This window comes from Porites lutea, chromosome 10, assembly GCF_958299795.1.
Source record: "Porites lutea chromosome 10, jaPorLute2.1, whole genome shotgun sequence".
NCBI classification, from domain to species: domain Eukaryota; kingdom Metazoa; phylum Cnidaria; class Anthozoa; order Scleractinia; family Poritidae; genus Porites; species Porites lutea.
In genome coordinates this window covers 5,988,458-6,002,264 of record NC_133210.1, presented here as the reverse complement: position 1 = coordinate 6,002,264, position 13,807 = coordinate 5,988,458, and the positions used below count along the sequence as shown (strand labels likewise).

The 13,807-nt window shown below is 36.9% G+C and overlaps 1 protein-coding gene across 1 annotated transcript; it reads right to left on the bottom strand.

The window, feature by feature from the left end:
- Positions 1–1,669: 1,669 nt before the first annotated feature.
- Positions 1,670–10,438, bottom strand: LOC140950026 (uncharacterized). The gene is made up of 3 exons (XM_073399184.1): positions 9,415–10,438; positions 4,390–4,444; positions 1,670–3,619 (listed from the first exon to the last, which is right to left on the bottom strand). The coding sequence occupies exons 1-3, from the start codon at positions 10,257–10,259 to the stop codon at positions 3,461–3,463; spliced, it is 1,059 nt and encodes a 352-aa protein (XP_073255285.1). The 5' UTR covers positions 10,260–10,438; the 3' UTR covers positions 1,670–3,460.
- Positions 10,439–13,807: the final 3,369 nt, after the last annotated feature.

Genomic DNA, 13,807 nt, shown 5'->3' with positions numbered 1-13,807 from the left:
GCTACAGCTTGCACCCTGACCGCTTTCGACTCTCCACAAGGTGTAGACCTGTTTAAAACAGACACTTATTAAAAGGGCACTTGCTATTTTGTCAGAACCAGCCGGCCACACCAGTACAGTAATTTCAGTGTGACTACTTGAACCAGGGAACCTGGAAGCAGATTATCAAATCACAAACTTTTTTGAAATCAAAAGATTCTCAAGTTTTTTTTTGCAAACAGACCATTAAAATTCAAGGTTCATCTATGCAAACGTTGAATACTTTAAAACCGTTGAACTTACCTGACCTCTATGGAAACAGCCCTCAAATTTAAGAATGTTATTAGTCCATTTGCAAAAAACTTGGAAAATCCTTTGTTTTCAAAAACGTTGTGATTGGATCTTCTTCCAAGTCCCCCAGTTTGAGTAGTTGCACCGGAAGAGAATACTATCAACCATAAATATTCTTAAAGTATTCAAGGTAGAAATGTTTTTTTAGCAAAAGATCTTTTAAAAAAGGGTTTGTTCCTTTTTCAAGACAGGTCTAAACTGGGCCTGTTCATCTAGCCAGTTTTAGCTTTTGGGACACACCCTTACTGTCAGTCCTAAACGTGCCTGTTTTCAAAAGGGTTGACCTTATTACAGAAAAATTAACACAAGCTAGAGAGAAGGAGGACTTTGCTTCAAGTCCCAGCTATCACTGCCATAAGGGGCAAAGTAAAAACTTCCAAATTTCATTTTGTAAATTGCTAGAAAACAAATAGTGCCATGTGAAAGCACTACTGATGACTGAAGAGGTTTCATTTAAATGGTCACACCATAGGATTTCATCCACAGACTCAAAAGTTAGAACAACATACTAAATAAATAGTACCATGTGAAAGTACTTCTGAAGAGGTTTCATTTGAAGGGCCCCACCATAGGATTTCATCCCCAGACTAAAAAGTTAGACTCCATCATTCAGTCTCATAAAGATTAACAAACACCATTTTAGCAAAAGAGGCTAGCCTTTCTTAAAGCTTCAGGCCAGTTACTTGATCAAAGCGAAGATGGTGTTCAGCAACTCAAAGGTTTTAAATAACATTATTTGAATCTACTCAAATTAAAAGGCACTAACTGAAAATCTGGCAAATTTTATCAATGGTAATCTTTAAGGCTGCAAGAGCCTAGGTGAAAAGTTGCACCAACATTATAGCGGCAACACATCGCAGTGACAAATTTCTTTGTGTGTACTGGAGAATTTAGTGAAAACCCTTGTCTGCGCAACAGAAATTTGTCGCTGGAACAAGTCACACAAATTCAAATCAGATGTGATTTTTTCAATGACAAAATTCCTTTGCCCAGACAAAGATTTTCACAAAAACTCTCCAGTGCATATATAGAGGTTTGTTGTTGCAACGTGTCACACAACTTGTTGCTTGACCTGTACACAACCAGTGATTTGTCATTGTGACATGTTGTAGCGATGTGTCACCTAGTGTGTTCCAAACTTTAGGTTCATACAAAGACAAGGAAAAGGACTGCAATTTTGCCCAGTTCTGGAATTTTGTCTCAAAAAAAAAAAAAATGACCAAACAATACACGTTTGTGATCCTTCTGAAAGTTTTTCGTCTTTGATCCACTGGCAGTTAGTATTGTTAGTAGGGCCGGCCATTCCATTGGGAGAAGAGAACTCATTTCATAGAAGAACTCATGTGAAAATGTTTCTTTAATTGTGGTATTTGACTACTATTTTACCAATAGTCTCTGAATTGAGGTAAACTTTGATCATTCTTAATATCTGGCCCATTACATTATACAACCATCCAAGAAAGTTTAGGTTTCAAAGGCTAGAATAAGTCAGATGAAATCAAAATTAGTTCACATTGTTCAGTCAAAAGAAGGCAACAATAAAAGAAGTGACAAAATGTTTCGTATTTACTACAGTAAAATTCTCTCTTGTAAAAGACACGATCATCTCTTGGTGTGACTGCATCTTTGGAGAACCTTAACCAACTATGAAAGCAATGACAGCAATGAAAATACCATTAATCACCATCCCTTCCCATTCATAACACCTTTTTGTACATTCTGTACAAGTACAACACAAAAACTGCTGACAAATGATTTATGTGGGTGCAAGAACACACAGAAAATAAGTTTTCTCTGAACTCTTTCTAACTTGGACAGGAATCCAGCTCCAGGATGATTTGGTTACAAACAAAAAACTGAGCAAGTTGGATTAACCGCAATGATGCACAAATTTACTTTAATCTAATTTCCACTGCTGTCATGGCTGCTTAAAGTATCTAGTATGCTCTTGCATTTATTCAGTTTATACCACAACTAAGGTTTAAGGTTTTTAAAGTTTGTTTTATGAGGCTGAGTATTTAAATATATTAGTAAGCATAATCAACATAAAGACAAGGGCACAATGATCCAAAATTGACAATGCCCTTTTGTTTCTGTTTTGAGAAGAATACATGAAATTTTAACATAAATTTGTTCTATGTTTGTGCAATAATAATAGAGAGCTTTAGATTTGAGGACAAGGACGAATATCACTACGAGATTTAACCCGGAATACTTCATTGTTCTATTTTTCACCTGAAAAATAGTAGTTTCCCGGTTGCAAAATGATTACACTTCTAAAATTTGATAACTTGTTTCTGCCACTATGACATTGTCGCTAAAACTCATAGTAGAATGAAGACAGCTATTGCGTTTTCCTGCCAAAATGACAAGGTTCACGTAAGAGCAGTAGTTAGTACTGAGAAAATCTCGTACTCGTAGTTGTCCTCGTCTCAGAATCTAAAGCTCTCTTATATTTACTTTACCAATGACAAAGTGCTAAGTTCTCAGTAGAAATAAAAAGGCAGGACTCAAGGTTGACAACTGGCCCTGTGTGTAGCGCAGTAAAAAGCAAGCTGGATAGAATGATAGTTTGTTGCTTTCTGCTACACTGCAACCTTTACAGTCAACAAGAATGACAACCACTGCTCCCCTCTTTCCTTTCTAAAAGCAGTTACAAAGGCTTGAATATTCCAGTTCTAACTTCTGATCCCAAGGCCAAAATCCCAAACATTTGCATAACCATTTAAATGAAATCTCTTTGGCTGGTGCTCTTTTGTTTTCAGTACTCAATATAATAAATGAAATCTGGGATCTCTCCTGGAAAGCAAGTTTGGGCATCTTTGAAGTTTGAGGTTAACAATGCTTTGACATCTTGGTGTTTTACTCCCTCGTGAATAAGCATCGGTTCTTCAAAAATTTATGACAGTCATTTAAAACACAGACAGCCAAAGACTGCAACAATACTTTTCCCTCAAGAACCTCATAGTATTTAAACAAGCATTTTCTCCTGGAAAGACAAGCAAATTGTTGTCGAGGATGTTGCCTAAGGTTCATGCAACAACACTGAAATATTTTGAACAACAGTGTTAATTGGAAAAGCGAGCTCAGGTTCACTCTAGATTATAAGATCTTGAGATGAAGGCCGCTGTCATGTAGAGTGCTTGCTTTCCACCAAGGTCCGTAATTTTTCATTTTCTTGTTTAAGTTCCTGATTTTCCTCAGTGAGTTTGGATATTGTTTCCTTTAATGTCTGAACTTCTTTGTTTACAACACTAAGTAGGTCTGACTTAATCTGAGTAATTTGTTCCTGCAGGGACAAAGATAGTATTAATTATAACATTAGTATATGGTTTACAAAAGCACAAACTGGCACGCAAACAGCAAGCTATTGCAATGACACTTTGCGAAGAACTGCAAGCAAACAACTGCGTATATAAGCCCCTGCTAAAGGCATCGGGCCACCCCTACTATAGCTGGGGAAACAGCTGACCAGCACTGCTTAGAGGTTATTTTTGCCTAAATTACATTTAGCCACATAACATATACTACAAAAAAGAATAGTGCTGATTGGCTAGCTCAGAGATGATTAGCAACGTACTGATTACCTCTGACCAGCTGAAGAAAAACAATAACCCAGTTAAGAGCTGAACTACTCTTTCTTCACTGATTGTAGAGTCATCCAGAAACAAATTGTTTCAATTTGTTTTACACAAGATTACTGAACATTTGAATTCATTAATTTGCAAGCAAGTCAACCTAGGATAACTAATACAATTTACTTTCAAATAAATACTCTACACATGCCCCTGCGCGCAAAGAAAGTAGTGTCTGATAGCCCAGGGCTAGTGGATTTTGCTATTGGGCTAGTAAATTCTGTTCAAAACTTGCCAGAAGGGCAAGTGAAGTTTCTAGGGGAATTCAAATCACGGAAGAGCTGTAATCAGTCCTGCTGGTCAATAATTTTTTGAGGGCTAGTTGCCCAAATAGCAAGCTGTAAAACTGACTTTCTTTGCAGCCTGATGCACACATACAAGCCAATCAGCTTTGATATAAAAGATAAACCATGAGTCCACATACCATTGCCGTAGCAATTTTATTTACAATAGGCATCTCAGCATCTGCAGTGCCTTGTCTGAAAGAGAAAAAGCCAAAAGTATCATCACTTTCCCTTCCCCAAAATTATATGATTCAATTCTTGCTGTATAGCTACAAAATAAATAAATAAATAAATAAATAATGCACTTTCTTTCAGTGTCAATGTATTTAGCACAAAAATACTAATTGGGGACACTGTTTTTTACGTCTCCTACTGGAGACGGGACTGCCATTTCACATGGTCATCCAAGCCATGTAAAGGTCCAGCCACTTGCAGGGCAAAGGAAGTACCTTCATTTCTCAGTTATTTTAAGACCCTGAGTATTGTTCCGGCCCTGGGAATTGAACCCACGACCTCCCGCTCTGCAGTCAAGCGCTCTACCGAATGAGCTAATCCCGCCGCAGTTGAAAGGATAAAAGGTTAAAAGCCTACATGTAAGTACATTCCAACCAACATGTGTAACCACCTCTCATAAACAACTACCTCCCATGAGTGACCACTTATCCAAAAAGCCACAATTTTCCCAGTTAAGGATTTACAGTTGGAACCTCTCATAAGCGACCACGACCACTTTTTAGGAGACGGTTTTAGAATTCTCCATTGTTATTAACCTTTTTTAAGTGGCCTCATGATACAGGGTTCGTACTCTTTTGCACTTTTCAAATTCCATGAATTTCCATGACTTTTTCCATGACCTTTGGTTTAGTTGTCACTTTAAAAAATGTTCACAATTTTCCTTTTTTGGGGGTATTTTTTGACCTTGAACAGTTCAATAGACACAAACTCAGGTGGCCACCAAAATGCATGCCATTTGCACTCTTTAATTACTCCTCTCTATCCTAAATTGTCCTTGATTTGTCATCTGCAGTAACTAAGCTACCAAACAAAATTTTCATTTCCCATGAATTTCAAGGACCGACATTTAAACTTCATGACTTTCCAGGCCTGGAAAATAACATTCTTAAATTCCATGACTTTCCAGGTTTTCCATGACCTGTACAAACCCTGTGATACCATGGTCTAATCTTTATGTTCAGTGTATGCAAAGGGTACACAGAGTATGAGAAGATCTTTTAGAAACAACATGATTTACATATGTTGTAACCTTAAAAACGATTACTGGCTAAAAATTGTGGTAGAATGAAGACAGCTATCGCATTTTCACGCCAAAAAGTCAAGGTTCACGCTAGAGCACTAGTTAGTACTGAGAAAATCTCATACTCATAGTTGTCCTCATCTCAGAATCTAAAGCTCTCTAATATTTACTTTAGGTACGAGCAATGCAAACATTTTTGTTCGTTTCCAACGACAAAGTGCTAAGTTCTCAGTAGAAATAAAAAAGTACGACTCAAGGAGAAGATCTTTTAGAAACATGATTTACATATGTTGTGACCTTAAAAATTCCTTGCAATACATTAACTCCAATAAGTGGACGTGTCTGGACTTCTTTTTGTAAGAGACCTCTTGCAGTTCGAATTCTCGTGAGAGACCACCAACTCATCCCATTTTCGGTGGTCGCTTATGGGAGGTTTGACTATATTATCCGATATTTCGACAGGCATGTCTTGGCTTCCTCAGGTAATACATTATGATCTCCTTGCAAGAAAATGAGACTTAAAATAATTGCTTCTTTATTCTACAAAAATTTGCTAAAAAAATCTGGTAAAATCAGACACCTTTGTTTGATCGGTGGTCTTTGCTGTAACCACCAAAACATTGTTCTAAATAGTCTGTTGAGAATTAGCCTGTATCACTGGAGCAGAAAATATGGTCCTTTCAGACTAAACCCACGAAAATTTCACCAACATTTGAGATACTACATGAAATAGAATAAGATTGATGAAGTTTGAAGCAGTGTGAATTCTTTTTTAAGTGACACTCCATGTGCGATTGGATGTCATCCAGAAATTTTGCTACCATGGCAATGTGACGTAACAACTTTTCCTCTCTATTATTATACCTAAAAGTTGAAAAATTGTCAGAGTAAAAGTAAAATAACAAAGCCAATAATCAGACTTCCCTTGAAAAGAAAAACTATACTAAATCAAAATTGTGTACAAAGATAAGTTTCAAGAAACTCAAAAGAAGATGTAGATTTAGATTTATGAATACTAGGTGGCAAACAGTTCTATAGTCTAAGTGCATAGGAAGAAACGGCTCTTTTAACGTAGGTTTCAGTTTCCATTTTAGGCTGATATAAATATTTCATGGTCTCAGATTGTAACGGTTTTGAATGAAGCATTCGATTAATTGTATTCTGGAACAAGAATATTGAGACTTTTTGTTACGAATCTCTTCTAGGGTGTTTTTTAGACCAACAAAAAAATTCATGCATCTTATCATTTTATTTCAAGCGCTTTTTAGATGTTAGAATGCTATGGCTGCTAAAACAAGTAATTTCTCAAGTTTATTCCATCCATTCCTATTCCGGAATATGGTCAATCGCATGCACCCTTATCTGCAACATTACTCCTTTTATCCAATGAACTTGGTCAATTTTAATGTTGTTTCTACACGAGATACTCATGGCTATTCTTCTGCAGATACAACACTCACATCCTCAGGGATACAATATTAGAAATAAAGTGGGACATAACTACAGTAATTTCTCGAAACTTATGCTTCACCTGTGCAAATTTGAATATTTTACCAAAAAATAACCCGTGAGTATTTACACAGCCTGTGAGTTACAATAAAAATAATATGCTTGCTTGTTTCTTTTACTTCAGCGACTCAACCAACAACATTGGTTAATCAGAGTATTCCAAAAGAAATCTTGGTGTCCATGGGCTTCATGGGTAAAAAAAACTTCATTTCTTCAAAAAGTGGCTGAACAAGATTATACACAACTCTTGCAAAAATATGGATAAAATATGTGCATAAACATTGGCTCTCAAAATAGAAATACAGTAATATTACCATTTTACAAGTTCCTCTCTGCAGATTAAGTAACTTGCATCACTGATAAGGAAGTTAAATTCAGTTATTTTTTTAACTCCTTTTTTAGAAAATAAAGACAAATGATAACAGCTTCAAAGGAGCATAACAATGATATCTAAAACTAAAACAGTCTTTTTCTAATAAAAATTCACATTTTCACTCTTTGGTGCAATCTAAATAATTAAAAAGAATGCGTGGAACACAGTAACAGATTCTCAACTGAGATCGCTGCAGCTGCACAAGGAAGATGGTAAATGTATCTCAACTACAGAAAAACTTTGACCATGCTAAAACACAGCAGATGGAATTTTTCTTTGATAAGGTAATGCCTTCTCAGATTAAACTTGCCCCGAAGGCCACTGCAAATGTCAAACAACTAATAACCCTGTTCACAGCAAGAGCTAAAAAAACAACCTGTACTCTTTTTTTTACCACTGCCTTAATACCTTCAGAAAAAAGGAAGAATACACACGCTCAAAGTAACTTATACAGCCAAAACAAACTCTCGTTTATGGAAATTAACGCCTTGAGTTTTGCTATCGGCACAGCATGAAAGACATGCATAACATTAAAAATCACTTAACCAGCAAAGGTTCTGAAAAACAACAAGCCACACTGGAAGAAAAGCATTATCAGAGAGCACAAAAACAAATCCCTGGTAGGGAGATCTGATCATCTTAACCTGTACTACCATAAGTTCAGAGATTTAGACATTTGTCCAGATGAGAGAAAAACATTAGTTTCTGGACATATTGGCTTTACAAAATTTTACACCTCAGTTGAAGATCAGGTGAATCACCTAGTTACAAAAACCAATTTGCCGACAAACGTCAACTTAAACAGGAACAAACATCTGATTTGATGCATTCAAAACTAACAATATTTCATTGGCATATGCATCTTATTTATCCATTGAAAAATTGTCAGCATATCACCACGGGATTTAGGAACATTTTGACAGGACAACAAAGCTAAAACACAACATTTCATGCTACATTTTCGTGGCAAGAGAAAAATGGTAGAAAAGGACAATCAACAACAACAAATTAAAATACAACAGCATTTACATTTTCATGAAACAGCTTTACAATACAAAACACTAAAGGGTCTTTATGAACATTTTACAAAGGCAATACCAAATAGATGATTTAACTCTGTGTCTTCAGAAAGTACAATATAACTGCATACTGAACCAAACCACAGAAGTTTTCATAGAGAATGCTAATTTGTAGGAAAGATACATGTATTTTCAATAAGGAATTTTTTCACTCCTATTTTGTGCTTCACTGGTAGCAAATTTCTTGCGGAAAGGAACTTTTAAGAGATTTGGTCAGTTAGACTGAGAACAATTCAGGAAATGCCATTGTTACAAAATGCGATTACATATTGTACGACATATAGGGAGTTTAGAAACTGCCTCGAGGAATCTCTTTAAAACATTTCTTTTAAGAAAGAGCTGGCAACTTACTTTATTTATAATCAGTGACAATATGGTTTAACCAGCCGTCAAATACACAACAAACTCGAAGAACTCCAGCTTAATAACCGGCTTTCCTCAAACCTCACGTGGAATACAAATAATATTATTGTAAACAGTACAGTAAAAGAGCAAAGAACGAATCAAATCAGAATTTTATGGTCACTTGGTTTAAAAATACTACAACATCGCCAACATATTTTCTTCGATTGAGAAACCACAACATTGAGCTAAATGGTACAATGCCTATGGTCAACCCTGAACAAGATATAATGTTTAAACAAAAGAATTATGAACGAGAAAGCCGGCAACAAATTAAGAAGCTGTCTGCTTGTAGCAATGGATCATCAATAAATAATGTGGTCTGGGAGAGTCAATAACTTCCAACGCTGCAATTTAAGACTTATTGAAGCGAAATAAGTGGGGGCAATAGCCGAAAACATTGCTAAGGCCATCTAAACGCGAGGAAAAGCTCGTTGTACAGCAACTTTTGGAAAACTCTCTAGGGACTCTAATCGATTATCCCCTTCACCACGTTGCGCCACATACAGACTATTGCTCACAGCTCGATATCTCGTGGAGAACTTACCCTGCTGAAACAAGTAATTGCGCTCCTTCGAGGGAAGTAGTATCAAAATTTTCCACACCGAACGAAACTCTTGCTACTGAGGAATCGCTATGCTTTGCAAGTTCACCAACACCTCCCAATTTTGTTTCAGAATCCTTCTTTTTCAAGGCTATATGTACTTCCCCTGATATAGAATTGTGTTCATTTGCTTGTGTTGTCGACGGCTTTATAGCCGAGCCATGCGTTTGGATTTCTGACAATTGCGAGTCTGTATCACTTGCTATATGATTGCCAACGGAATTGCTAGCTGAATTTATCCTTGCACTAGAGTGGGAGTCCGTTTTCTCCACATTGTCTCTCAAAGGCTGAGCAGATATATTTGCCGAAGATAAAGTAGACACACTTGTAGAAGATTGCGTTGACTCCACATCAGGAAAGTCGTGGCATTTCCATCGGCCACGTAGATAGGATTTATCTAATTGCAGTTTAACTACTTTAAATCTAGATCCACCATTGCCATTTGCAGTTCCTACATCTGAAAAACCAAGCTCCACTTGGACTTCTTCATGATCATCTTCAACTATATCGCTTTCGTTCAAATCGCCATCATATCCATTACTATCACCACGATTTCGGGCTTTAGTCTCGATAACACTGGTGATCTGGAAAGAACTTTTTTTCTTATGTCCTGGGATAGGTGCTGAACTATTCGAACTTAGTGTAGGCTTAGATACAAGCCCGGTTTGTGAGTTTGTTGCCGGAACGGCGAACTGTACTTGAGGAGAGCGAACCGCCTCTTGGCCATGCGAAACGTTAGCCTGACCGCGTTGTTGTTCGCTCATATCATTGTCGATTCCCTCGGCCATGAAAAACCTAAATTGGCTGAAATGAAACCGACGGATAGGCCAACAATGTGTGAATCCCCATGACAAAAACTACGGAGTAAAAGCTCACATTTTAGCCAAAAACAGCCCAGAAAGTTGAGTCAAAATGGCGACCCACCATCATAACGCCTCACAGTAACCTACAGACATGACGTCCTATTCTGTGACCGAGGCAGCCAATAAGCGTCCATGTTGCCATATTTGGCCCAAGCTCACTCCGAAAGTTCAGCGTGCGCGGTTAGGCAATTTTTCGTGATACACCGACAACGTCGACAACCCATCATTCATTTGTCACAAAACCACATTTGTTCTGATTAAGTCTTCTAAATATATGTATCTCGTGATAAAACAACCTATCTTGACATTATTTATTCATCTGTCTATTAAAATTATCTGGCTGGTACAGTCTTTCATCTACAATATTTTTACGACACAAAAATGTCTCTTTTTTTCATATTTTTCATATAAGTCACCTGCTTATATGAAATAGGTTTTGGCCGTTATTTTATCCCAAGTCGTGCCTAAACAAAATCATCTTTTTAGTCAGCTTTCTGGAACGGTTAAGCATCAAACGGAACCTCTCTCAGTTTACATGTCGAGAATTCACATTGTTTCGCAGAGGGTGACCTCGGCTCTGTTAAACTCCATTAATAATTATGGCAAAAAGTTGAAAGAAGGCGAAAAGAAACTCAGTCTAGTGACGTTATTTTTGCCTTTCATTTCGAATATTAACTAGTAGGCGAGGATCCCATGAGGGTTTTTTTAAGAAACTAAGGGCAAATGGAGGAATGAAGTCCGGCTTGGTGTTCAGTGATCTTCCTTAACTGCGCGCCAGTACACAACCCCCGTCCCGAATCTAAGAGGATTAGTAAAGCCGGGGAAAGTTAAGTGAAGCTGAAAACCTAGAAAGGCCAATCCTAATCTTAAAATGCTATGGTTTTCACTTATTTTCCGTTGTGGTCGGTACAATGACATAATTTGAATAGCAAATGAAACAATCTTTCGCCTGAATGCCATCAGTGAATATCATAAATTCGCAATTTCATTTTTTGCAGAATGGCAAATTCATGAGGTTTGTTCCAAAATTGGACCTGAGATACCCGAATTGTTTTACACTGAAACAAGCAAGTTTTCTTGCTGAATTCTTACAGATAACTGAGTTGAACTGTACATATATAATTCTCTTTAGTCAGTTACATTATCGTACGTAAATGAAAGCGAAATGTAATCAGCCTTCAGACTCAGCCTTGAAAGAGCCAAATGTAGGAATTATGTTTCGTCTATAGCAAATTTGAAGTTTCCATCTTTTGTGTAATTATACATTTTGGCATGCATCCATTTTTATTGGTGAATGTTACTAAATTTATTAACTAAATAAAATCGATTTTGAAGGGAAATGTTCAAAACAGTGTCACCATTTGTAGATTACTATTCCTTATTTTAATCTTTGTAAAATATGGCTAACTTATTATACTTGGAGATGTTGCGATGCGTACAATTTAACTTCCATAGTCAGAATCAGCTCCTCGCACTGAAAAAATATCTTATTTATAAAAGCCATTTTGGGCAACAGTTTCTATTGTCATTAATTCTTAGCGTTTTGAATTTCTTCGATATAAAACTCAGTATCAGTTTCAAAGAAAATTGCCTGCTATATTTGTACCAGATAAAAAGAAATAATTGACATTCATCCTACGCGAATATTCTTAAGATCTTTCATTTCAGTAATACAGTCCACTCCTGATAACTCGAACCTTCAAGGGAACGCGAAAAAAGTTCGAGTTATCAGGAGCTCGAAGAAAATAGCCGGGAGCAAGGAAAAAAAAAACACTTTTTACTGCACAGTGAACATTTCAATCACATTAATTTTAGAAATGTTAAGTGAAAATTGAAAGATACTTCTAGATTATAAATCAGAACGGAACGTAACAAAACGTTGCCTAAATAGAGCATGCATTTTTGAGAAGTAAAACTCAGTTTTACTTTAGATTTGACTAGTAAAGGTCAGTAAACTATATGCCTACAACACGTCAATGGGGAATTCAAAATTCATCAGTTTCGGACGCAAGTACACTGTTTTTTCCGACTTTTTAAGGGCTCAAAACATGGTTCGAGTTATCGAGGGTAAAATTATATAGAAATGAACTGAGGGGAAACAAAAATTTCTTTGAGTTAGTGGGAGTTTCGAGTTACCGAGAGTTCGAGTTACTGAGGGTAAAATTACAGTAAATGTATGACAATCGATTTTGGTTCGAGTTAGCGAGGGTTTCGAGTTATCGGGAGTCAACAGTAGTTCGTTCATACTGCTGCAATTAAATTCCTCTTAAATCGGTCCAATTACTGAACTTTTGCATTTCCTGAAACACTGGTAAAAAAGGATTATCGAGTGTTCGAAAACTTCCATTCGTTTAATTGATGATGTAAAGATTTTATTGTACCCTTGAGTTCAAACAGAGTACAGTACCAAATAAAACTTTGAAAGAACAGTTTCGACCGTGTAGCTAATTTTCAAAGAAAATTGTGGCCGTTGTATTTTTTGGTGGAAACAATTTTTACGCATTTGGTGCCACATGAGTAAGGATAGTAAGTGTTTTATGTCAGCAACAAAAGAAATGGTGGGGGGGGGGGGGGGGGGTAGCAGAAAATTTATTCCAAGAACAAGGCATTTAGCAACTGCGCCACACAGTTGATAATAAAGCTTCCGCATTAGTGAGTTTGACTTTCTATGATCTGAGAATCTGATGTTGATTAGGCAAGAAAAAGCGTCCGTTGTCCGCATTAACGAGGTGACCTTGCTAAACGAGTTGAATTTAGAAGATTTGTAAGGGCTTTCCCCAGAGGGACAAAGAAAACTGTCCTTGATAACGAGGTGTTCGCATTCAGCGGGTGTCGGTGAAGCTTCCGTGAAGCGGGGTTCGACGAGGTTCGACTGTTTCCGGACACGTGTGGACTGGGGCATAGTCTTTGTCTCGTTTCCAAGGTTTTTCGTCCAGGAAGCTGACATGGTCACGTGTTCCCCAAATCTGCAAGTCTTACGTAATTTTTTACAATTAAGGCGAGGGAACTAAAACTGGGCTAGTAGTTAAACTGTTATTTTGAATTACTATTATTATTGATATGAATAATAATATTATTACTTTTTCATAATTCAAAAACTATCGCATTTTTATCTATAAAACTAATAGCTACATATATTGAATAAAATATTGTAAAAAGTTTGTTTCCATTTGAATAAAGGAATTCCTCTAAAGGTTATGTCACGTTTAAGGATGTAAACGGATATAAAGTTATACGTGCACGGCTTTCATTCTTATACGGGAGACACTACTGATCGAACGAACTTCGAAATTGGCCAATGCGGAAAATACCATAATTTTCTTTAAACTCCAGCAAGCAATATCCTTTGCTCTTTGCACGATTTGAACGTGCAATGCATCCGCTTCTTTTAAAATTGCATCTGATACGCTACATCTTCAATTCACGCAACGAACAAACCGGAATGCAAAAGTCACGTTTACATGAGGCACCGC